Raw genomic sequence first — 27,295 nt, 5'->3', positions numbered from 1 at the left:
AATAAAGGTCTACATTAGCCTCAGCAGCACTCTGTAGGGTAGCACCATGGTGTAGCCAGAGGACAGCTAGCTTCCTTCCTCCTCTGGTTACATTGACTTCAATACAAAACCTAGGAGGCTCATGGTTCTCACCCCCTTCCATAGACTTACATAGTAATTATGACAACTTCAGGAGGACGTTGCAGCATGAACTGACATGTTGTCCTTCTAATCAAAGGATCAGATAATTAATCTAGTACTGAAAGCATAAGCTACAGCTAGCTAGCACTACAGTGCATAAAGTGTGGTGAGTATTTAACTCAAAGAGGAAGACAGTATTTGAGCAGTTGTGAAAAATTCAAGAGAAGCTAGACAGAGCTTGGTTGTATTTTTTTTAAATCTTTCACTTAGCTAGTGAATGCAGCTATCTAGTTTAGCCTACTCAAACACCCGGCTCAAACATAATGGGATGCTGAGCTAGCTAGCTGGCTATGGATAGCCAACACTGGAACTCTTCTAAATCAAAGGAAGCTTTTGGTTTTATTAATTTATTGCCACCGGGGCCCAAAAAACTGATATACTGCTTTCTGACTGTACACCGTACTGCATGATTGTAGCGGGTTTACTAACGTGTTAGTTCTAGTTTGTTGACTATGACATGACAATCATGTAGGCTGTGTGTGGCTGTTAGCGGTCATGATATTAAAATACCAACTATTAAGGTTTGGAAAGGTTTTTTCGACTGGTTACAGACAGCTGATGTGTTGTGCACTGAAGTCCACAATCGAAGGGAAAAGGTGAGAGGAGATAGATAGTTGCATAGATAGTTGCGAATTATATATTCAACGAGCAGTGATCATGCTGTTTTTATGTGGCTCCTATGAAGGTGAACTGTGTTTGTGTGTGATCAGCGGTGTATTCACTATGCCGATTCTGTTGAAAAATGTAAATAGGATTAGGATTAATTGGGATTAATTGTTCAGCAGTCTTATGACTTGGGGGTAGAATCTGTTAAGGAGCCTTTTGGACCTAGACTTGGCACTCTGGTACCGCTTGCCGTGCGGTAGCAGAGAGAACAGTCTATGATTCATGTAGTAGCCTAAACCTATCGATTGACAGTCATCAAATATGCTGATATAGAAATAAGGCCATGCTCATAAAAAAATTAAAAATATCATCCTCCCTCATCTTAAACAGCACCGACCGCCACTGCCGCTTGCCCGATGATATTCCAGGGTGCGTTCCCAGAGCATGCGCAGAGCGGCTGGCAGGTATATTCACGAAAATGTTCAACCTCTCCTTGTCCCAGTCTGTAATCCCCACGTTTTAAGATCACCACCATCATTCCTGTCCCCAAGAACTCTAAGGCTTCATGCCACAATGACTACCGTCCTGTAGCATCCGTAAGTGCTTTGAGAGGCTGGTTATGGCACACACCAACTCCATCATTCCAGACACCCTAAACCCACTCCAAATAGCATACTGCCCCAACAGATCCATAGACAACGCCATCTCAATTGCACTCCACACTGCCCTCAACCACCTAGATAAGAGCAATACCTATATGACAATGCTGTTGCATTGGCTACATCTCAACACCATTGTCCCCTCCAAGCTCGTCGCCAAGCTTAGGACCTTGGGACTGAACACTTCCCTCTGCAAATGGATTGTGGACTTTCTGACGGGCCAACCCCAAGTGGTGAGGGTAGGCAACATCACCTCCGCCACACTGACCCTCAACACGGGGACCCCACAGGGGTGTGTACTTAGTGCCTTCCTGTACTCCCTGTTCACTCACGACTACAACACCATCATCCACATCGACGGGGCTGCAGTGGAGCTGGTCGAGAGCTTCAAGTTCCTCGGTGTCCAAATCACACACAAGTTCTGAAGTTCTACAGCTGTACCATTGAGAGCATTTTGACTGGCTGCATCGCTGTTTGGTATGGCAATAGCACCGCCCTCGATCGCATGGCGCTACAGAGGGTGGTGCGGACTGCCGAATAACATCCCTGGGGCCGAGCTCCCTGCCATCCAGGACCTCTATATCAGGTGTTGTGGAAGGAAGGCCTGGAAAATCATTAAAGACTCCAACCACCCAAGCCATAGACTGTTCTCGCTGCTACCGCACGGCAAGCGGTTACTGGCGTATCAAGTCTGACACCAACAAGCTCCTGAACAGCTTCTATCCCCATGCCATAAGACTGCTAAATAGCTAACTAAATAGCTACACGGACTATCTGAGTTGACCTTTGTATTTATTCTTGATTTTGCACTGTCTCTATGTATCAGTGTTGCTTGCGTCCCTCCCCTCGCCCCAGTGACAATAGTCACCTTCAAAGCATCGTTATCTTTCGCCCCACAAAAGCCGCGACCCTTGCAGAGCAAGGGAAACAGCTACGTCAAGGTCTCAGAGTGTGTGACACCACCGATTGAAACGCTATTAGCGCGAGTCGCTAAATAGCTAGCCATTTCACACCAATTACATCTATGCACTCACAGGGCCCTACACGCTATGCACACTGATACTCCAACACACATACAAACACTCACTCTATAATTTGCTGACACACACACATAAAACGCACATACATTTATACTGACTCTACACACACCCACTCACATACAATCATCATATAGGCTGCTGCTACTCTGTTTATCATATATCCTGATGCTTAGTCACCTTACCTCTATACATATCTACCTCTATCGATCCAGTATCCCTGCACATTGTAAATATGGTACTGGAACTGACCCTGTGTATAGTATGTTAACTTACTTTATCGTGTTCTTCTTATTTCTTATTTCTTATATTATTTCTTATTGTGTGCTTTTGTTCTACCTTGTTATTTTTAGTCTTACATTGTTATTGATTAATGCATCGTTGGGGTTAGAGCTTGCAATAAAGGCCTTTCACTGTACTTGTGCATGTGACATTAAAAACATGAAACTTGAAATGAGACTCCCTTGACAAGCAGTGTAAACATGAATTCCTGGCTACTTGAAATCATATGCTCCATGTAGCTTAGCAACGGGGCAGAACATTTTGCTACTGCTCCCACAAATATCTTAGCAGGCTCTCCAGTCAAGATTATGTTTTTTAGTTATAGTGTGTTGCACAGCACTTACACTGCATACCACTCAGCTGTATGTGCTATGAGGCGAAGAGAGTTTGGACTAGGCCACAAGTGCTTATAATATAGGGGCCCCTTACTTGAGTTATTCAACCTGGCCATAACCCTCTGAGAAGAAATCTGATATAATGTCTAATAAAAACGACTAACTTTATTTTATGAAGGGTTTTCATACATACGTGATGTGTCTATATGACCACACAAATTTGTTTGGTAGAAGTGTGCTATGCATCTAGTAATAGCTGCATACCATGTGGCTGCGTTTAGACAGGCAACCCAATTCTGATCTGTTTTTCACAAATTGGTATTTGGACCAATCACATCAGATCTTTTTCAGAGCTGATCTGATTGGTCAAAATACCGATTAGTGAAAAAAATATCAGATTTGGGCTGACTGTCTCAGCACAGCCATTCACACTTATTTAAAGATCCAGATGGGATTACAACTAACCTACCAAAAAGTAGCCTAAAGATGATTGTCGCACCATAATATATTATCCTATTGTGACATGCCACTAGAAAACCATTTATGACACATTTTTAACCTGGTCGTGCAGTAGGCCTGTGTGACGTTACAAAGGAAACACTGTCACAGTAACTATGACAATATTCATTTGTGTCATTATCAACATCTTAAACTTCGACCTGGGTCACACAGTGTCCGCTGCATCTCACAGTGTCAGCTTGTTGAAAAATGGATTGTTGGTGGGGCTGCTACTAGTAACAGTCACGGTCTGAGAAGCTGTAACTCTATCTCTGTTGAACAAACAGCAGACGGCAAAGTGCATACACACAGTACTGGGAAAACAATGACCGTAGGAAAAAATATTTCCAAAGTTAGTGACATATCCCGCGATGATGCATCATGCAGGACAGAGGAGAGGGTAAGCTTGAGACTAGTCAGTGTTATTTTGTATCTTTGTCATGAAAAAATAGGTTTGTTGAGAGCAGAAATAGGCTGTGAAAAGTGTTATCGTCTTTGCACTCAGGAGGAGTTGGCAGTCATAGGATATTATGACTGTACACTGAAGTTGGATTCAGTCTCTTGGCAAAGAAATACAGTAGCTATAGGTATTCATGACTAAAATGTCACTAAAATGTAGATGTAGAAATAAATTGAGTCGGTTATTTTGTCACGTATTCCTAAAAATACAGTCCATAAACAAGACTTTTGCCTGTATTACAAGCCTTTTTTTTACTGTGTGGCCTTTCTTGCATCTACAGGGCAATGAGAAAGGGGACCAGTGTGACAGAGGCAGATGGTGGATGGGTACTTTGAAAGTAGGTATTTTCAGTGAGGGGAAAAAAACAACAGTTGGTTTCAGTCAAGCATCTTCACACAGTTCTACTATTAAGAGTATGGAAATATGTAGAATTTATGTAATATTAAAAGATTAGATAAAACTCTCTATCCAGTGCATTTAAAGGTGATGCTGTCCAAAAAAATGCCTTCTCAATCTCCTTTTCCCGTATATGCGGGAAATCATGTGTGCAGGAGATATTTTTCAAAAAATATATTTTCCTCTCATTCGCATCCCTCCAGGATACGCCCATCCCTGGGAGTTACCACATCCGGGACTTCATTGAGGAGGCTGGCCTGAATCCGGTCCGTAGGACGTATGGCTTTAAGGGTACGGGGAGAGACACCAAGATGCAGATGCGTAAGGGGGACTTGCTGCTGCCGGGAGCCTATTGCTTCACTGACTCCACCCAGGAGGCCCTCAAATGCCAGGCCTCCTACTCCTTTAAGAGCTGCCCCCGCCCAAAAAACTACACTCTGGGTATCCGCGACAAGGTGGGGAGAGGATGGGAAGGGGACAAGAGGAGGGGGACCAGGGGAGGTGGTGTGGGGGAAAGGAGATGGGGAGGCGGGGAGAAGGGGATGTTATCAGCATTCATGTATCTTCTAATAATGCAGTTTTATTTGACATTTTAACCTGAATGTTTTATATTGTCCATCTTTGTCCAGGAAATAGACCTTTCACCATGCCACTACAATGTGACCCAGAAACCAGTGCCCAAGATACCCTGCAAGTAAGCACCTGTCCTGCACAATCTATCATTACCATTTTTACACTTTCAAATCATCCTTTGAATCACAGCAAGCAGACTGCCTCTGATTCATCTCCTTGATATATGAATCATCCCCTTGATATCTTTTTCCTGTACAAATAACCACCTGACCTCTCCTTTCCAGTACCACACAACAGGTCTGGCCTCTTCTCTACAGCACCTATTCTCCTCTCGAACCACTCTCTCTCTTCTTTCCTTGCAGACACGTGATGTTTCGTTCGGCAGTGCAGCGTGCCAGCTTTCTGCCTGTGAGTATCTAGTCTCCACTAGCTATGACTAAGCCCCTTACGTTGCCAACAAAGGCTTGCAGACCTACGTGTTTCAGTCGGTTTGGTTATGACACCCATAACAGAGTCTGTTAGAGACCTACAGTATGTTATGGAGGTTACGGTATATTATCTCTGACCGCATTCGATGCCTATTATGGCACTGTGTTGATCGATTTTACAAGTTCGGTTGCACTGTGTGTGCTGCAGTGTGCGTTAACAGAGAAGGAAATGTGTTGGGAAATCTCAAGGGTATCATTACTATGTAGTAGGGAGCTTTTCTCACCGCTAGTGGTGTGTCAGGGCTAGTCCAAAGCAACTTTATTGTCAAAGGTTAAACAGTTCAACAAGTCCCGTGGCAATCATATTTGTAGCCACAGCCATTCAGACAGCTGTCTGCTTGATGAATTGAAGCAGGTTCGCCATATATCAGGGGGTCAAGGGTCACAGAGTCTTAATGTTTTACACTGAAAATAGTCAGCCAGCGAATACCTATCAATCTCATTGAAATGAGCCACGGAGGATTTTTTATTGGATTTCTCTTTGCAGGCTCCAAATGTGAAATAGATTTTCACATATTCACAGAAATATCCCCAGGGTTTAAGGCATTGCAAACCCAACAAAGAGGGGGGTTGTTTTTTTCTCATGATTTGACTTAATTTCTTCATCCTCGGGCCTAAATGTGCCCCAGATTTGTTTGTGTGCACTGTGCAGTGTCTGTGCAGATGCAACTCCGAACAAACCATGTTTGGAGACTTTATTTCCGCTTTATTTTTATTTATTCCTATCTGGGATTATTTAAATAAAATCCTTATTGTTTGGCCATAGCCTGTGATAAAGTTTTGTGGTCGAAGAGAACAGCTCGGGGTATCTGCACTATGCACACGTGGCGTATCTATGGGAATAGAGGTGTCGAGGACCTTCGCTGCGGCATTGTCCTTCTTGACACACATAATTAATGAAAGGTCAAAGGTTCAGCAGACATTTGCGGCATGGGCCAGTTATCTGTGCCACACCGGGAGAATGTGGCGCTCGCTCCGACAGCAGCGAAAGTAGGCCAGGCGCCTTGCACAGAGGCAGATCACCAGGACAGCTCATCACGGGCAGGCAAGTGTGCTTTGGTCCTCTGTTTCCTTTCTAAAAGCTCCTGTGAAATACACCTGCCTTAACACCTTCACCGCAGATCAGCCCCCCTGAGGGCTGGCGGGCAGGCGGGGGTGAGGCAGATCAAGTGAACTTGCCCAGCGCAATCAAATGGCAAATAATGACTAGCTATAGCTAGCTAGTTTGAGCTCAGGGACATAGAAAGGCTTATTTTTCTCTTCTTTTTTCTTCTTCTCTCGTTCTTTGTGCTATGAATCACCGCATCAGGAGGGCTAGGGATGGATTACTGGCTCAGCGACATAAAAATGTTTTATGTCACGAACGGGAAAGGCTAGGATAGGCTGTGTGCTATTTTCTGCTTGTGGCCAACAGTGTGTGTTAGTGGGCAGCAGGGGAAAATGAGAGCTGGAAGCCATTGAAATAAAGTAGTTTGAAACTCACGTAATTCATATAATGTATATGCCGTGGATCAAGTATAAATAGCCATACAATATGAACTGCCTCACTGATCCAACTTCCAACTTTAGTCCTTGAATACTTATACAATCGTGATTCATGCCAGTAAATAATCTTCAAGACAACCATTCAACCTTGGTCCCTCTGAGCAGTTTTCTTTGCCTGTGTGAGTGAGTTAGCCTGTTGTAAATAGTGAATCAAATGGTTCCTGTTTGTGTTCAGAGAGAGGGCCCTGCTCCTGGACATTACAATATGAGGACGGGCCCGACCAAAGGAGTCACGTCCTGTTTCAGATCCACTGTGCCCCGTCTTCACAGTGTACGCTCGGTGAGTGACGCACGCACGCACGCACTTGCGCGCACACACACACACACACACACACACACACACACACACACACACACACACACACACACACACACACACACACACACACACACACACACACACACACACACACACACACACACACACACACACACACACAGAGTCACCTTCGCCACCATTGAGAGTAGTCGCACTCTCCTAAGCATAATGTCACTTCAGATAGTTATAAAAATGTAAACAGAAACTGTCATTTTTAAAGCTTGATATGGTATGTTATTCTCTCTCCCACAGTAATAATACGTGAAGACCTAGCTAGCTGTGCTTTTTTTAGTGACTGTTTGTTGACCTTGTTTGGCAGAGGACTCCAGGACCGGGGACCTATGAGCCGTCCTGGCAGATGGGTCACCGTCTGGGGACGGAGGCCAACATGGGCAGGGCCCACGGTCTCTTCTTCCGCAATGTCTTCTAGATCGTCCAACAAGTGTCATCCAGCCATCCCTTTTTATGACTCCCTAGTTCCCCCACTTCTACTGTCTGATAGAATGCACGTGACACTGGGTGATCATGTAGTTTATTTTCCCTCTGAGTAAAGAACCCTGATTTCGTTGTCAAATGCACTTGACTACATTTACCCACAAACGCATCTCTTATTATTACCAGACACATAGGCCTACCATTATCAAATGCATTTGTTTTGCCTTAGTCAATTTTAGAGACACTAACCAGGGAAACGAAACAATATTCATCTGCATTGCAACCCTGGTTGCCTGAGGGCTGGATTCAATCCGTAGAAGATCGGCGTTAGAGCGGGATTGAAATTTAAAGCCAGTGTTTTCACGGAGACTGTATTCACGTTAAACGATGCATATCTCGGCTCTATCGAACATTTCCTAAAAATGTCCGATCTTCGGCACTACGGATTGAATCCAGCCCTTTGTACTTCTGCCTACCCCAGTTTCTCTCCCTCTCTCTCTGCTGGCAGCCTGTCTGGCAGGCTGTTGTGCCTCCACACTATCTGCTGTGCTATGCACTCGTGAGTGAGGGGGGAAATGCAGTTCAGTCATCCATCACATGCACATAGCTGGCATGCTGCACATTCAACATTAGCGGAGCAGCCAGTGTCACACCACGAAAGGGCTATTCTTATCACTACCTATCCTTACTGTCAATGAAAAAAACTCACACGGGATCATGTTGGACTCAGGTTACACTGACATAGACCATAGCCTTGATAGGAATCAGGCCTGTGGAAGGTAGGCCAAGTAGTTGTGTTTTTAAATTATTATTTTTTTTACAATAGATCGTTTCGGTCCTGGATGCTCCGATTGTCTGAAACGACAAGAGAAAATACTCTTCTCTCTGTGCAGCTATGAGATACAAAAAAAAACGAAACAGGGAGTACTTGTTCTTGACGTCTTTTGAGACATGACTATGTATCTCACTCGTTCCATTGCCCTGTATAGATGTCAGTTCATAATGTCTGCATTCTCGCAATATTCCCAAACATATCCACAATGTCATTATCTTAGCACATCAGTTTAAACATTCCAACACTTCACGTCCTTGTCTTCAGCTAGCGACACATACGAGCGGCTCAAGTGTTTCAAGAGCAGGGCTCTTATTGACGTTGTCATTATGTAGGGGACTAAGGAGAACACTTTGAGGCTGACAGAAAGACATCCCTATTAACATGGGCTATAAGCCTGGTCCTGTAAGTGGGTAAATCCCTTTTGAATTCAATCACTTTTTGACAGAATCCCTTTGGATTTAAACAAAACTGTTGTTACATGTTTGCCAATGGAAGAAGTGCTCAGAAAGTTACTTTTTGGACATGAATGCCAAAACATTCAGGAAATAAAAGGTGCTCAAAATTGACCCATTTTGCAATCCCCACCATACCATGAGACATCCATGTCTTCATCACTGGAAAATATAAACAGTTGAGTTTGATATAATTTAAAAGCTTACAAACATTTCTGGTGGATGCATCATCGCTGTAGGCTGTGGTCAGGTGTACACTGTAGCCAGCCACTGGTAGCCTAGTGGTTAGAGAAGCGAGCCAGAGGGTTGCTGGCATTGTCCTAGTTACCATCACCCTTGTACAAGGCCCTAAACCCCCATAGTGAGGACTTAGCACGACCCCTCTTTTAGGTCCTGAGTCAATGAAAGACATTGGTTAGGCTGACCACAATGCCTAGGACCATTTATACCTGGTTCTAACATGTGTCCTGATCTTGTCCACATTCCCATTGTGCCCACATTTTCAAACATGTGTCACTTACATCATCCATCTGCTGTGTCTGCATTGTGACCAGATTTCCTGGTCCTTCCCTGTATGCACATTATTTTACAGATATTCTTTCAAAATAAGATTGATCCGGGTCAACAGCATCAATGTAACAGTATAACTTTAAACCGTCCCCTCGCCCCGACCCGGGCGCGAAACAAGGACCTTCTGCACACATCAACAACAGTCACCCACGAAGCGTCGTTACCCATCGCTCCACAAAAGCCGCGGCCCTTGCAGAGCAAGGGGAAACACTACTTCTAGGTTTCAGAGCAAGTGACGTAACTGATTGAAACGCTATTAGCGCGTACCCGCTAACTAGCTAGCCATTTCACATCCGTTACACAGGCAACCCAAACATGACCTGATTTCTGGAATAGCTAAATTAATTCAGGATAATATTGGGGTGACATGATAGTGGATGTTTTTAAAATCCTCCAATCCTTATAATTGGCACCTTTGAACAGGAAGTGACCCGACATCAAACCGAGCAGTTCAAAGAAATTGCCATACTATTTGTGTTTTCCAATGTTTGAGGTAAGGACGTCTGTCCTGAATTGGCTCATACTGTCTCTGGAGATACAACAACAAGCATCATCAGTCACTCCACGGTCCACATCACTCTAAAGATTGATGAACCCACGACGCCAAACGAGCGAAAACAGCCTTTGTTTACAATGCAATGAACCAAGATGGCCACCCCCACACAATCTACTGCTGCTTCCTCCCTTCCTTGTATTACATGACCACCGTGAAAAACTCCAGCCCTCTCACGTAGCCCAATGGTAAGACATGAAGACAGAGCTGTCATGGAGTATTGTTCACTTATGTCCTCTCCGGCAGGGTCACATCCATTCCCATCGCCACCACGGTGTTGACGGCTGGCTAAAGAATTCAGAAGGCAGCATGACACCAAGGCAGATGACCAGGTATCTCTTTACCATGTAATTGACAGGTGCGATAGGCCGGACATTACAGCTCTATTAAATGACATATTAAAGTTTAATAAGGTTGAATAGGCTGCTGTTAGTGAAACAAGGGGTCATTGTTTATCCCGTAATGACGCTGGCATGATGTTGGGCACATGGACACGGACCAAGGCTGTTTGAGGGCGATCAGGTGAGTCGGATTGGTGAAATAGAACCCGGGGGGCAAGGTTGGTGATAGCTCTGCTGCTGTACCTCATTTACACTAACTGGCTAACCTCAAAACATTATCAAGGAGAATACGTTTCAATTGGATACCTGCCGCTTCAATGGCTGCTGCCTCGTGTGTCAACATCGTTGAATGTATTGTTTGGTTGCCGGTTCCTTTACTGATTGTTAAAGAGATATAACCATGTAGGTTTATGTGAAAACCCACACCAATGACCTAACATAATTGCCCTCCAGGCCTGAAGTTCAGATTGCCACACATTACCTATTGTTAGCTTCCACTCTATTAAAGGTCCAATGCAGCCATTTTTATCCCAATATCAAATCCTTTCTGGGTAACAATTCAGTACCTTACTGTGATTGTTTTCAATTAAAATGGTCAAAAAGAAGAGAAAAAATGCTTCTTGGCAATGAACACTTTCTCAATCAATAATTTTGCTAGGACTGTCTGGAGTAGGGAGGGGAAAACTGAAAATCTGTTATTGGTCTATTAACAAATGTACAACATGATGATGTCACCAGGCAGGCCAAAACTACATCCCACCACAACAGGCTGAAATTTCAGGCAGTCATTTCAAATAGCTCCTACACTACAAGGGCATATTTTTGTTCAACCTCATAGTGTGGAAATACATATACACTACCGTTCAAAAGTTTGGGGTCACTTAGAAATTTCCCTGTTTTTGAAAGAAAAGCAAATGTTTTGTCTACACTATATTTCTGATCAATTTGATGTTATTTTAATGGACAGAAAATGTGCTTTTCTTTCAAAAACAAGGACATTTCTAAGTGACCCAAAACTTTTGAACGGTAGTGTATATATACAGTACCAGTCAAAAGTTTGGACACATCTACTCATTCAAGGGTTTTTCTTTATTTTTACTATTTTCTACATTGTAGAATAATAGTGAAGACATCAAAACTATGAAATAACACATATGGAAGCATGTAGTAACCAAAAAAGTGTTAAATAATTTATCATTGAAGTAATGATGTAATGATGGACTGTCATTTCTCTTTGCCTATTTGAGCTGTTCTTGCCATAATATGGACTTGGTCTTTTACCAAATATGGCTATGTTCTGTATACCAACCCTACCTTGTCACAACACAACTGATTGGCTTAGACGCAATAAGAAGGAAAGAAATTCCACAACTTAAATTTTAACATACAGTTGAAGTCAGAAGTTTACATACACCTTAGCCAAATACATTTCAACTCAGTTTTTCACAATTCCTGACATTTAATCCTAGTAAAAATTCCCTGTCTTAGGTCAGTTAGGATCACCACTTTATTTTAAGAATGTGAAATGTCAGAATAATAATAGAGAGAATGATTTATTTCAGCTTTTATTTCTTTCATCACATTCCCAGTGGGTCAGAAGTTTACATACACTCAATTAGTATTTGGTAGCATTGCCTTTAAAATGTTTAACTTGGATCAAACCAGACTTGCGGAGAACTACACTTTTTTTCTGAGGTCTTTGCTGATTTCTTTTGATTTTCCCATGATGTCAAGCAAAGAGGCACTGAGTTTGAAGGTAGGCCTTGAAATACATCCACAGGTACACCTCCAATTCACTAATATGATGTCAATTAGCCTATCAGAAGCTTCTAAAGCCATGACATCATTTTCTGGAATTTTCCAAGCTGTTTAAAGGCACAGTCAACTTAGTTTATGTAAACTTCTGACCCACTGGAATTGTGATACAGTGAATTATAAGTGAAATAATCTGTCTGTAAACAATTGTTGGAAAAATTACTTGTGTCATGCACAAAGTAGATGTCCTAACAAACTTGACAAAACTATAGTTTGTTAACAAGAAATGTATGGAGTGGTTGAAAAACGAGTTTTAATGACTCCAACCGAAGTGTATGTAAACTTCCAACTTCAACTGTATATACACTACCGGTCAAAAGTTTTAGAACACCTACTCATTCAAGGGTTTTTCTTTAGTTTGACTATTTTCTACATTGTAGAATAATAGTGAAGACATAAAAAAAACACCTGTTAATTGAAATGCATTCCAGGTGACTACCTTATGAAGCTGGTTGAGAGAATGCCAAGAGTGTGCAAAGCTGGCATCAAGGCAATGGGTGGCTACTATGAAGAATCTCAAATATAAAATATATTTTGATTTGTTTAACAGTTTTTTGGTTACTACATGATTCCCTATGTGTTATTTCATAGTTTTGATGTCTTCACTATTATTCTACAACCTAGAAAATAGTAAAAATAAAGAAAAACCCTTGAATGAGTAGGTGTTCAAAATTTTTGAACCGGTAGTATATATATATATATATATAAATAAAACACAGGGAAATCACATTTTTGACTGCACTGGGCCTTTAACTTCCCTCTGCCCTACAATAACCCCCTGGATGTTGGCAGTCTCATAAGGTTGCTCCCTTTTTCTCCTGAATACCACCCCACATACAGTACAGTAAAGGGCTAATCATAGAAATCGAATTACTAGAACATTGCCGTGTTCTGGCGGTCTTTAAACTTCCTAGTAATTCAATTTCTATAGGGACAAAACTCTTGGCATGCTTCATATGAAACAGTAGTACAGTTTTCTAAAATGTTGGTATCATACATTTTGGTACTGTGATACTGGTACAAAGTGCAACACTACTTTGAAATCCTGTTGTTTCCCACTGAAACAACAGGCAGGCTGTAATAGGGGTGTAACTGGGCCCGGACACCTGACCCCCCTCTCAGCCCCAACAGTGCACAAGTAGAGCGACCAGGGACCTGGCCGCCCAGCCACCCCTGAGGGTAACCAGAGTACCCTGCCAAGGCCACCTGACATCACATGAAGCTGCCACACAGCAGACACAGCCACTGGGACCCACCTATACATAGGGGAGAACAAAGACCTAGGGACAATCAGAGCTATTAAGAGACAATTACGTTGTCTCTGCAGACGTGCTGCTCACGTCTGCAGCACACATAGGTAAGTCACACACAAAACACACGTAGAATCAGATCTAAGGCTGGTATTATGCTCCAAACGGTCTCCGCAGCGAAGCATCACTGGAGCCGCGCGTTCATAAAGTTACAACCTACAACCTACAACATGCACAAAAACAATCTATGAACATAGGTGTGTGGTAAAGTCACAACGTGGTTTCGGGAGTACGTCTAGTTCAGTATAAATTGAGCCTAAGCGTCCTCTGAGGCTCCAACACAAATGACTGCTGGTGTGGGGGTTGTGCTTTGGCAAAGTGGGGTGGGGTTATATCCTTCCTGTTTGGCCCTGTCCGGGGGTATCGTCGGACGGGGCCACAGTGTCTCCCGACCCCTCCTGTCTCAGCCTCCAGTATTTATGCTGCAGTAGTTTATGTGTCGGGGGGCTAGGGTCAGTCTGTTATATCTGGTGTATTTCTCCTGTCTTATCCGGTGTCCTGTGTGAATTTAAGTATGCTCTCTCTAATTCTCTCTCTCTTTCTTTCTCTCTCTCGGAGGACCTGAGCCCTAGGACCATGCCTCAGGACTACCTGGCCTGATGACTCCTTGCTGTCCCCAGTCCACCTGGCCCGTGCTGCTGCTCCAGTTTCAACTGTTCTGCCTGCGGCTATGGAACCCTGTCCTGTTCAGCGGACGTGCTACCTGTCCCAGACCTGCCTTTTTCAACTCTGTAGAGACAGCAGGAGCGGTATAGATACTCTGAATGATCGGCTATGAAAAGCCAACTGACATTTACTCCTGAGGTGCTGACCTGTTGCACCCTCGACAACCACTGTGATTATTATTATTTGACCCTGCTGGTCATATATGAACATTTGAACATCTTGGCCATGTTCTGTTATAATCTCCATCCGGCACAGTCAAGAAGAGGACTGGCCACCCCTCATAGCCTGGTTCCTCTCTAGGTTTCTTCCTAGGTTCTGGCTTTCCTAGGGAGTTTTTCCTAGCCACCGTACTTCTACACCTGCATTGCTTGCTGTTTGGGGTTTTAGGCTGGGTTTCTGTACAGCACTTTGTGACATCAGCTGATGTAAGAAGGGCTTAATAAATACATTTGATTGATTGATTGACTGGAGAATACAGAACTCTTCTCTCTAATTGTTGCCTCCCCTAGCCTACTATACAGTACTGGGTGTGTGTAAAGTGTTTTAGAAGGCACGTAGGCTAATTATTCAGCCTGGCGATGAGCAAAACTGTCCGGAGCCCTTCGTCATCTGATGTCGTCCTGAGAGGCTTTGCGGCAGGCAGGCCTATTCATAAATACGTCTCCTTTTACCAGCCTTGTCATGGCTGTCCTGACCGCGCCACAATATAGAACATTCCACAACTGCATGGATTAGGCCAGCTGTCTCCTTGGGGATCCCCAGCCATTTCATGTGATCTATTCGAGCTAACACACCTGAATCAACTCGTCAACTAATTATCAAGTCCTTGACTGGTGAATCAGGTCCACTAGTTCAGGGCTACAACAAAATGTTGAAATATCTGGGGGTCTCCGAGGAGAGGTTAGAAAACCTCTGGATTAAGTCATTAATCTCCAACCCACCGGCCAGACGCAGTTGTCACACACGGGCTACTGAGGGGGAGGACAGAGGGAGAGAGTGGTGGAGGTCGTAGAGGCAGGGATCAGAAGAAAATGTGTCGATCGCCAACTTAAAACGGGGGCGTGCAGGTGGCTTTTGATGTGTGAGCGAAGTAGGCCTATGTGAAACAGACAGACTTAAATGCTCTTCAGTCATAACTCTATCCTGGTGCGTGAAAGGGTTAATAAATTGTGCTTGCAGAGAAGAGACTGGGATTCTTCTTCTCTAAACAGAAATCAATGTACAGAGAACAGAGAACAGCAGCCTCATACGCAGAGAGAGTTGACATCAATCAGACAGTCAGGCCCATAGAATAGCACACCAGTGGTATAATATGCCTCTGTGTATGTGTGTGTGTGTGTTGTCCAGCAGACTAGATATCTCTCCGCTTCCCCAGTTACTCAAACATGGGATGGCTGCTAGGCAACCAGGCCACATCACATCAGGCAGAGAGAGAGCGAGAACTGAGAGGGTGGATAGAAATGGAGAAAGAGGGAGGGAGAGGTAGAGACAGAGATGGTGAGGGAGAGCAGAGAGAGAGAGATGGAGATGGCGAGGGAGAGCAGAGAGAGAGCGAGAGAAAGAGAGAGAGAGGATAGAGAGGGTAGGGAGATAGCAGAGAGAGAGAGAAGAGGGAGGGGGTTGTGAGTTGAGGCAGAAACTGTGCTGGCAGCATTACAAAAGATAGCAACTCGAGTCCCACTGCCCATATTAATGTGGTTGAAGATTAGTCATAAGTGACGAGACAGATGAGGACACAATCCCACAGTGATTTTAAGTCATTGTTTATGATGACAATGATGTACAAATGAGTTTAAAACAAGACACACAATGAATCATATTATGATGAATACAGTTAGATACAATACACGCAAATCAGCGATTTCAACACCACATAATGGTGGTTTCAGTAAAACACACACACACACAGTCTGAAGGGTCTCGTTTAACAAGAAGAAAATGGAATGATACGTTAGAAAGGATCCCTGAGAGTGGATGTATATGGTCTGTATAACAGTGTCACCATAGACTTGTCTATGAATGTATCCGAGAGATTCTTATGAATGCATAGTCGTAGATGTACAGTGTGCTCCAAATGTATTGGGACAGTGACACGTTTGTTGTTGTTTTTGTCTCTGTACTCCAGCATTGATACAATGACTATGAGGTTAAAGATCAGACTGTCAGCTTTAATTTGAGGGTATTTTCATCCATTTCGGGTGAACTGTTTAGAAATTACAGCACTTCTTCTACATAGTCCCCCCAAATTCACTTACGCATTTATTAAAGTAGTCAAAAGTTGAGTATTTGGACCCATATTCCTAGCACGCAATGATTACATCAAGCTTGTGTCTCTACAAACTTGTTGGATGCATTTGCTTTTTGTTAGGGTTTCAGATTATTTTGTGCCCAATGGAAATGAATGGTAAATAATGTATTGTGTCATTTTGGAGTCACTTTTATTGTAAATAAGAATAGAATATGTTTCTAAACATTTCTACATTAATGTGGATGCTACCATGATTATGGATAATCCTGAATGAATTGTGAATAATGATGAGTGAGAAAGTTAGACGCACAAATATCATACCCCCAAGACATGATAACAATTGCAATAACAGGGAGGTTAGCATTTGTTTGGGGGGGTATGATATTTGTGCATCCGTAACTTTCTCACTCATCACATCATTATTCACGATTCCTTCAGGACTATCCGTAATCATGGTCACATCCATATTAATGTAGACGTGTTCAGAAACATATTCTATTCTTATTTACAAATAAAGTGACTCCAAAATGTCACAATACATTATTTTTCATTCATTTCTATTGGGCACAACATAATCCGAAGGACAACCAAAACAAAGTGCAAATACATTCAACAAATGTGTAGAGTCACAAGCTTGATGTATGGACCATATGGGACCAAATACTCAACTTTTGACTACTTTAATACACATATACAGTGGGGCAAAAAAGTATTTAGTCAGCCACCAATTGTGCAAGTTCTCCCACTTAAAAAGATGATAGAGGCCTGTAATTTTCATCATAGGTATACTTCAACTATGACAGACAAAATGAAGGAAAAAAATCCAGAAAATCACATTGTAGGATTTTTAATGAATTTATTTGCAAATTATGGTGGAAAATAAGTATTTGGTCAATAACAAAAGTTTATCTCAATACTTTGTTATATACCCTTTGTTGGCAATGACAGAGGTCAAACATTTTCTGTAAGTCTTCACAAGGTTTTCACACACTGTTGCTGGTATTTTAGCCCATTCCTCCATGCAGATCTCCTCTAGAGCAGTGATGTTTTGGGGCTGTTGCTGGGCAACACGGACTTTCAACTCCCTCCAAAGATTTTCTATGGGGTTGAGATCTGGAGACTGGCTAGGCCACTCCAGGACCTTGAAATGCTTCTTACGAAGCCACTCCTTCGTTGCCCGGGCGGTGTGTTTGGGATCATTGTCATGCTGAAAGACCCAGCCACGTTTCATCTTCAATGCCCTTGCTGATGGAAGGAGGTTTTCACTCAAAATCTCACGATACATGGCCCCATTCATTCTTTCCTTTACACGGATCAGTCGTCCTGGTCCCTTTGCAGAAAAACAGCCCCAAAGCATGATGTTTCCACCCCCATGCTTCACAGTAGGTATGGTGTTCTTTGGATGCAACTCAGCATTCTTTGTCCTCCAAACACGACGAGTTGAGTTTTTACCAAAAAGTTCTATTTTGGTTTCATCTGACCATATGACATTCTCCCAATCTTCTTCTGGATCATCCAAATGCTCTCTAGCAAACTTCAGACGGGCCTGGACATGTACTGGCTTAAGCAGGGGGACACGTCTGGCACTGCAGGATTTGAGTCCCTGGCGGCGTAGTGTGTCACTGATGGTAGGCTTTGTTTCTTTGGTCCCAGCTCTCTGCAGGTCATTCACTAGGTCCCCCTGTGTGGTTCTGGGATTTTTGCTCACCGTTCTTGTGATCATTTTGACCCCACGGGGTGAGATCTTGCGTGGAGCCCCAGATCGAGGGAGATTATCAGTGGTCTTGTATGTCTTCCATTTCCTAATAATTGCTCCCACAGTTGATTTCTTCAAACCAAGCTGCTTACCTATTGCAGATTCAGTCTTCCCAGCCTGGTGCAGGTCTACAATTTTGTTTCTGGTGTCTTTTGACAGCTCTTTGGTCTTGGCCATAGTTGAGTTTGGAGTGTGACTGTTTGAGGTTGTGGACAGGTGTCTTTTATACTGATAACAAGTTCAAACAGGTGCCATTAATACAGGTAACGAGTGGAGGACAGAGGAGCCTCTTAAAGAAGAAGTTACAGGTCTGTGAGAGCCAGAAATCTTGCTTGTTTGTAGGTGACCAAATACTTATTTTACACCATCATTTGCAAATAAATTCATTAAAAATCCTACAATGTGATTTTCTGGATTTTTTTTTCTCATTTTGTCTGTCATAGTTGAAGTGTACCTATGATGAAAATTACAGGCCTCTCTCATCTTTTTAAGTGGGAGAACATGCACAATTGGTGGCTGACTAAATACTTTTTTGCCCCACTGTAAGTTAACTTTTGGTCCCCTAAAACGGGGGGGGGGGGGGACTATGTACCAAAAGTTCTGTAATTTCTAAACGTTTCACCCGATATGGATGAAAATGTCCTCAAATTAAAGCTTATAGTCTGCACTTTAACCTCATGGTCATTTCATTTTATATCCAAAGTGCAGGAGTACAGAGCCAAAACAACAACAAAATGTGTCACTGTACCAATACTTTTGGAGCTCACTGTAGATATGAGGAGAGCAGAGAATGGAGGAGAGGGGCAAGAGAGAAGAGAGAGAGCAAAAAATAGTGAAAAAGGGCAAGAGAAGAAATATTGCACAAATTTGTACGTTTAAATGATCATACGTGTGTGTGTGCCTGTGCATATGTGTGTATTCATAAACATGTCATACAGTAGTAGCCTCTGTCTGCTCCTCACAGCTCGCGGGGTATGATGGTGAAGGGCCTGATGGGGCAGGAGGCCTCCAGCTCCAGGGCTGTGAGGAAGCAGTCTGGAGCCTGGCTGCTGCCCCGTGACTGCAGGGCCTCCCCCAGGCCGCTCCATGCCTCGTGTGACGTGCTCTGGGCCTGCACCGCGTCCCGCAGCACCTTCTCCCCCAGACCCAGACGCCCACACCGCACCAACAACTGGCCCTGAGGAGGGGAAAGCAAATGGAGGGGAGGGGGTGAAGAGACAAAAAGTGAGTCTGCGTGGGGGATAAGTCATTGAGAGATTCCAGAGAGAGCGATCTAGCTTTGACTTTGGATCTAGCTTTGGCAGTATCTAAACCAGATACTAGATATAGCATGTCAGAGGGACACTAAGGGGACACACCAAAACAGGGGAGGGGATGTCATGTCCAGCTTTCTGAGATGATGAGATGTTGCTAAGTTAAAGATCCTGTTTGTACCAACTCTATTTGTACTGGCGTGTTGGGTGATTGCAGCCAAAGGCACTCCCAGAAAGGATGAGGCGTGCGTGTGATGAGGATGTCTACTCCCGATGTGTGTTTGTATACTGTATGTGTGTGTGTGAGAGAGAGAAGAAGTGTATGTTTTTTGGTGTTTGGTTCAATGAGTGTATGTTTGTGTGTGTTTGTGGCCGTGTGAGAGGGCAGTAGTGGTCAGTGCAGCGTGACATGTCTCTTTGGAACTCTGTTGAGGCACTGTGTGTCTCGAGAGTCCAGCAAGCATAACAAGGCATCACGCAACCGACGTGTGTTCATGTCAACGGCATGAACACACAGAACTACACACCCACACACACAGCCTCCAGAGCAGGGCTTGCCTGAGGTCAAACAGACGAGTCTTGTTATGCAGGCTCTGCTCACAAGCCCCAGATTAATTGGGCTGAAACTCAGAGAGCTGTCTCGGGGCCCTGACGCAACCTCCAAAGAGGATGTTCTGCTCCCTCTGTCTCTCAGTCTCTCTGCTGTAACTCCATACTATCTTCACTCCTTTTCCCACATCATACCCCCCCCCCCCCCCCCCATATACTGTATATTTCCTCTCTCTGCTGCTGACAAGAACAGAAGAAAAGAGAGGAGATCTAAGATGGGGTGCAGACTCAGAGACACAGTGGAGGATATACAGTGAGGTCTGTAATTATTGGCACCATTGATAAAGATGAGCAAAAAACACTGTATAAAATAAAGAATACAAATACTGAGCTACAGTATATTGTAAAGATAGGGGTAAACATTATTGGTACCCCTGTTTTCATTACTCTTGCACCATCCCCTTGCGAGGAGACCATTCCTCTATACAGAATCTTCCCAGATCCTTGATATCCTTTGTCTACGGAAGAGTATAAGGGCCAAGCGAAGAAGAACGGTGATGTAGTGGGGTAAGTTGAGCCATTTTTACATTCAGCATCACTTCATAAAGGGTAATATAGTATTCTTTCTAACAAATATTTCTACATATATTTCAGGATGTTGTGTATCCCTGTAAATAATCAGAATGAATATAAACATTACAGTTTTGAAAACGTAGCTTGTCCAAAAAAAGTGGTCTATTGGCACAAATTACCCTGGCCATGGGGTAAGTTAAGCCGCCTACAAATGTCTGTACTGAATTAAATATTACCACTACCTTTTTAAAACCACGTCTATTTTTATTTCACAAACACAATCACTTTTTTTGTCTTTTAATAATTTAAGCATATTTTAACACAGGCTTAACATACTTTGTACTTTTTTAATACTTTTAACATAGGCCTGGCCCTGTTGTTACCTCACATCCCAGTGATTATGCCTTGCACTACACCTGGGAAGAAAACACTTACATTTGCTCAACTTGCCATTGGCTCAACCACAGAAGTGGTAAAGAGGTCAATGGAACTCGACCCAAACAATGGAAATGCCATGGAAACACGTGGGGGACAGATCCCGAATCTCTTCATTACTCTCCAGAAAATTTTACCAACATTTAGTCTATTGTATATATGTGTATTTCACACTATGTTGAGGTAAAAATCGGAGTATAATGCTGTATGGATGTCAACCCCAATACATGTTCCTGTCATCTTCACCAATAAACTGCATTACAGTTAAAAACAACTTAGACTACCACCACTGATTTCTGTATGCTAGCTATGCTACCAGCTTATACGAATGGGAGTTAGCATTTAGCAGTCACTTCTTCTAAACCTAAAAAGGAATAACTTCTAAATGTTATGCAGCAAAAATTGCCAGATATATAAAAAATTTACTTTAGCAACCAATCACATTGTGGGCCCGTTTACGATACATCAATCATGAAGGATTTGAAAAATATCCACTTTGCTCAACTTACTCCAAGTCAAACATTTTGACTATATGAGCCCACACAGCTACAAGGATGCACTTTCACGCTAGGTTCAGGACTTAATATTGACATATTTCTATAGAAATGTGTGGTATTTAGCAGATGCTCTTATCCAGAGCGACTTACAGTTGGTGCATTCATCTTAAGATTGCTAGGAGGGACAACCACATATCTAAGTCATAGAAAGTAAATATTTCCTCAATAAAGTAGTTATCAGCAAAGCCAGTGCTAGTGGTGGGTGGGGGGTGGCAAGTGTTAGTTGGGGGAGGGGTGCTGTGAGATTATTTAAAATACTCTTTGAAGAGGTAGGGTTTCAGATGTTTTTGGAAGATGGGCAGGGATTCTGCTGTCCTAGCTTCAGGGGAAAGCTGGTTCCACCATTGGGAAGAGAAGAGATATGACTGGGCTGAGTGTGAGCTGCCCTCCCATAGAGGTGGGAGGGCCAAGAGACCAGAGGTGGCAGGGCGGAGTACTAGGGTTGGGGTGTAGGGTTTGAGCATAGCCTGAAGAAAGGAGGGACAGTTCCTCTTGCTGCTTACAGTACTTGCAAAAGTATTCACCCCCCTTGCCGTTTTCCCTATTTTGTTGCATTGCAACCTGTCATTTAAATGGATTTTTCTTTGGATTTCATGTAATGGACATATACAAAATAGTCCAAATTGGTGAAGTGAAATCCCCAAAATAACTTGTTTTAAAAAAATTGCTAAAATTAAAAACGGAAAAGTGGTGCGTGCATATGTATTCACCCCCTTTACTATGAAGCCCCTAAATAAGATCTGGTGCAACCAATTTCCTTCAGAAGTCATATAATTAGTTAAATAAAGTCCACCTGCGTGCAATCTAAACGTGTCACATGATCTGTCACATGATCCCAGTATATATACACCTGCTCTGAAAGGCCCCAAAGTCTGCAACACCACTAAGCAAGGGGCACCACCAAGCAAGCGGCACTATGAAGACCAAGGAGCTCTCCAAACAGGTCAGGGACAAAAAGTTGTGGAGAAGTACAGATCAGGGTTGGGCTATAAAAAAATATCTAAAACTTTCAACATCCTATGGAGCACCATTAAATCCATTATAAAAAAAATTGAAAGAATATGGCACCACAGCAAACATGGCAAGATAGGGCCACCCAGCAAAACTCACGGACCAGGCAAGGAGGGCATTAACCAGAGAGGCAACAAAGAGACCAAAGATAACCCTGAAGGAGCTGCAAAGCTCCACAGTGGAGATTGGAGTATCTGTCTATAGGACAACGTTAAGCAGCACACTCCACAGAGCTGGGCTTTACGGAAGAGTGTCCAGAAAAAAAGCCATTGCTTAAAGAAAATAATAAGCAAACACATTTGGTGTTTGCCAAAAGGTATGTGGGAGACTCCCCTAAAATATGGAAGAAGGTACTCTGGTCATATGAGGCTAAAATTGAGCTTTCTGGCCATCAAGGCAAACAATATTTCTGGCGCAAACCCAACACCTCTCATCACCCCGAGAACACCATCCCCACAGTGAAGCATGGTGGTGGCAGCATCATGCTGTGGGGATGTTTTTCATCGGCAGGGACTGGGAAACTGGTCAGAATTTAAGGAATGATGAATGGCACTAAATACAGGGAAATTCTTGAGGGAGACCTGTTTCCGTCTTCCAGAGATTTGAGACTGGTTCAGAGGTTCCCCTTCCAGCAGGACAATGACCCTAAGCATACTGCTAAAGCAACACCCGAGTGGTTTAAGGGGAAACATTTAATGTCCTGGAATGGCCTAGTCAAAGCCCAGAACTCAATCCAATTGAGAATCTGTGGTATGACTTTTAAAGATTGCTGTAAACCAGCGGAACCCATCCAACTAGAAGGAGCTGGAGCAGTTTTGCCTTGAAGAATGGGCAAAAATCTTAGTGGCTAGATGTGCCAAGCTGATAGAGACATATCCCAAGATACTTGCAGCTGTAATTGCTGCAAAAGGTGGCTCTACAAAGTATTGACTTTGGGGGGTGAATAGTTCAGTTTTTTTGTCTTATTTCTTGTTTGTCTCACAAAAAAAAAATATTTTGCATCTCCAAAGTGGTAGGCATGTTGTGTAAATCGAATGATACAAACCCCCCAAAAATGTAATTTCATTCCAGGTTGTAAGGCAACAAAATAAGAAAAATGCCAAGGGGTGTGAATACTTTTGCAAGCCACTGTACCATGGTAGTGAACCCAAGCTTCGGCTGGAAGCCAGTGGAGTGTGTGGAGCAGCAGGGTGACATGGGAGAACTTTGGAAGGTTGAACACCAACCAGGTTGCGCCATCCTGAATACATTTCAGGGGTTTGATGGCACAAGCAGGGAGCCCAGACAACAGCGAATTGCAGTAATCCAGATGTGAAATGATGACAAGTGACTGGATTAGGACCTGCGCCGCTTCCTGTGTGAGGTAGGGTCGTACACTATGGATAATGTTAGATGTTGTTTTTTATTGTTGAACATAAAAGACTAAACACACCAGCAAATGAGCTCCATTTGATTTTAACTTTGGAAATCTATTCCAAAGTATTTCAACACATAATAGATAGATACACTACCGTTCAAAAGTTTAGGGTCACTTAGAAATGTCCTTGTTGTTGAAAGAAAAGCACATTTTTTGTCCATTATAATAACATCAAATTGATCAGAAATACAGTGTAGACATTGTTAATGTTGTAAATGACTATTGTTGCTGGAAACGGCTGATTTTTTAAATGGAATATCTACATAGGCGTACCGAGACCCGTTATCAGAAACCATCACTCCTGTGTTCCAATGGCATGTTGTGTTAGCTAATCCAAGTTCATCGTTTTAAAAAGGCTAATTGATCATTAGAAAACTCTTTTGCAATTATATTAGCACAGCTGAAAACTGTTGTCCTGATTTAAAGAAGCAATACAACTGGACTTCTTTAGACTAGTTGAGTATCTGGAGCATCAGCATTTGTGGGTTCGATTACAGGCCCAAAATGGCCAGAAACAAAGAACTATCTTCTGAAATTTGTCAGTCTATTCTTGTTCTGAGAAATGAAGGCTATTCCATGCGAGAAATTGCCAAGAAACTGAAGATCTTGTACAGCACTGTGTACTACTCCCTTCACAGAACAGCGCAAACTGTCTCTAACCAGAATAGAAAGAGGAGTGGGAGGCCCCGGTGCACAACTGAGCAAGAGGACAAGTACATTAGAGTGTCTAGTTTGAGAAACAGACGCCTCACAAGTCCTCAACTGGCAGCTTCATTATATAGTACCCGCAAAACACCAGTCTCAAAGTCAACAGTGAAGAGGCGACTTCGGGATGCTGGCCTTCTAGGCAAAGTTGCAAAGAAAAAGCCACATCTCTGACTGGCCAATAAAAATAAAATATTAAGATGGGCAAAAGAACACAGACATTGGACAGAGGAACTCTGCCTATAAGGCCATCATCACGGAGTCATAATCATTTCAAACCTTTCCCACATTTGTATACGATCACATATACACTACCGTTCAAAAGTTTGGGGTCACTTAGAAATGTCCTTGTTTTTGAAAGAAATTACAAATGATTTGTAATTATGTTCCGGCCCCTCAACCATCCGCTCAATGAAAAGTCGGACCGCGGCTGAATCTAGTTGATGACAGCTGTACTAGAGCATAAACCTCCAGGAGTGAGTCACTGCTTTAATGTTTGCGAGAATGACAGGATGTTGTCCAGGGTCATGCCAAGGTTCTTTGTACTCTGGGTGTACTCTGAGAGGGGGACACTGTTGAGTTGCCAACCATGATGGAGAGGTCTTGGAGCGGGCAGGCCTTCTCCGGGAGGAAGAGCAGCTCTGTCTTGTCAAGATTGAGCTTGAGCTGGTGGGCTGACATCCAAGCTGAGATATCTGCCAGGCATGGAGAGATGCGTGCCGCCAGCTGGGTGTCAGAAGGGGGGAAGATGAAAAGAAGTTGAGTATCATCCGCACAGCAATGATAAGAGAGACCATGTGAGGATATGACCGAGCCGAGTGACTTGGTGCATAGAGAAAAGAGGGCCTAGAACTGAGCCCTGGGGGACACCAGTAGTGAGAGCATGTGGTGCAGATACATCCTGTCCGCGTCACCTGGTAAGAGTGACCTGCCAGGTAGGATAAAATCCAAGAGTGTGCAGAGTACGAAACGCCAAGTCCCGAGAGGGTGGAGAGGAGGATCTGATGGTTCACGGTGTTGAAGGCTGCAGATAGATCTAGGAGGATGACAACCGAGGAGAAAGAGTCAGTCTTGGCAGTGTGGAGAGCCACTGTGACAGAGGAGAGCAGTCTCGGTTGAGTGACCAGTCTTGAAGCCTGACTGGTTAAGGTCAAGAAGATCGTTCTGAGAGAGACGGCGAGAGTTTGTCAGAGAGAGCACGCTCAAGTGTTTTGGAAAGAAAAGAAAGGGAAACCAGTCTGTAGTTTTTGATGCCAGAGTAGTCGAGTGTTGGTTTCTCGAAGAGGCGAGTGATTCTGGCCATTTTAAAGTCAGAGGGGACGCAGCCAGTGGTAAGGGATGAGTTGAGGGAAGTGAGAAGGTCTCCAGAGATGGTCTGGAGAAGGGAGGAGGGGATGGGGTCGAGCAGGCAGGTTGTCGGGCAGCCGGACATCACTAGTCGCAGGATTTCTTCTGGAGAGAGAGGAAAAAGAGCTCAAGGCATAGGGTAATGACATGTGAGTGGTACCAGTGGACACAATAGGCGGAGTGAATGAGAAGCGGATGTCGTCAACTTTCCTTTCAAAGTGGTTGACAAAGTCGCTCACAGAGAGGGAGGAGTGAAGGGGAGGGGGTGGAGGATTAAGGAGGGAAGGTAAGAAGGTAAGGTGGGAAATAGTTTCCTAGGGTTAGAGGCAGAAGCTTGAAATGTAGAGTGAAAGAAAGTGGCTTTAGCAGCAGGTACAGAGGAAGAGAAAGTAGAGGGGAGTGATTGAAAGAATGATAAGTCCTCCAGACGTTTAGTTTTCCTCCATTTTCAGATGCCCGCAGCCCTGTTCTGTTAGCAAGCAAGGTGTCACTCAGCCAGGAATCAAGAGGAGAGGGCTGAGCCGGCCAGGGGGAATGGGGACAGTGAGAGTCATAGGCAGGTTAGTAGGGTTGAAGAGGCACAATCAGGAGACTAGGGATTTAGCAGAAGGGAGAGATGATAGGCTAGAAGAGGGGAGAGTAGTGGGAGAGAGAGTGAAGATTGCGACGGCGCATGAACACCTGGACAGGGTCTGAGTGGGTAGAGTTGGAGGAGAGGGAGACAGAAACAAAGTAGTGATCAGACACCTGAAAGGGGGTTGCAGTGAGAATAGTAGCAGAGATGAGGTCAAGCACATTGCCCGCCTTGTGAGTGGGAGGGGACTGGGAAAGGGTTAGGTCAAAAGAGGTAAGGGGTGGAAAGAAATAGGTGGAAAGAAATTAATCGAAGGCAATAGTCGGGAGGTTGAAGTCTGGCTCACGATGGCAATAAGTGGTGATCCGTCATCAGGAAATGAGCTTATCGAGGTGTCAACCTCATTGAGGAACTCTCTAATGGCACCTGGTGGGCAATAGATAACAACAATGTTAAGCTTGAGTGGACAAGTGACAGTGATAGCTTGGAGTGCAAATGAGGAGATGGACAGGTGA

General features: G+C 43.6%; 2 protein-coding genes across 2 annotated transcripts in view; one reads left to right on the top strand and one right to left on the bottom strand.

Moving 5' to 3' along the window:
• Positions 1 to 3,919: 3,919 nt before the first annotated feature.
• Positions 3,920 to 7,932, top strand: stpg4 (sperm-tail PG-rich repeat containing 4). The gene is made up of 7 exons (XM_038960942.1): positions 3,920 to 3,997; positions 4,338 to 4,394; positions 4,657 to 4,908; positions 5,083 to 5,147; positions 5,389 to 5,434; positions 7,235 to 7,339; positions 7,698 to 7,932. Exons 1-7 carry the CDS (start codon positions 3,923 to 3,925, stop codon positions 7,806 to 7,808), a joined length of 711 nt encoding a protein of 236 aa, XP_038816870.1. The 5' UTR covers positions 3,920 to 3,922; the 3' UTR covers positions 7,809 to 7,932.
• An 11,075-nt stretch (positions 7,933 to 19,007) lies between these two features.
• Positions 19,008 to 27,295, bottom strand: part of ttc7a (tetratricopeptide repeat domain 7A) — a 43,951-nt gene continuing 35,663 nt past the window's right edge. The window contains exon 20 of the mRNA XM_038960394.1: positions 19,008 to 19,536. Coding sequence (XP_038816322.1) covers positions 19,318 to 19,536 — 219 coding nt within the window. The 3' untranslated portion in view covers positions 19,008 to 19,317. The remainder of the gene's footprint in view (positions 19,537 to 27,295) is intronic.

This window comes from Salvelinus namaycush, chromosome 22 (assembly GCF_016432855.1).
Source record: "Salvelinus namaycush isolate Seneca chromosome 22, SaNama_1.0, whole genome shotgun sequence".
Classification (NCBI taxonomy): Eukaryota; Metazoa; Chordata; class Actinopteri; order Salmoniformes; family Salmonidae; genus Salvelinus; species Salvelinus namaycush.
Note: the sequence above shows the minus strand (reverse complement) of the source record. Positions and strands in the feature narration are given on the sequence as shown.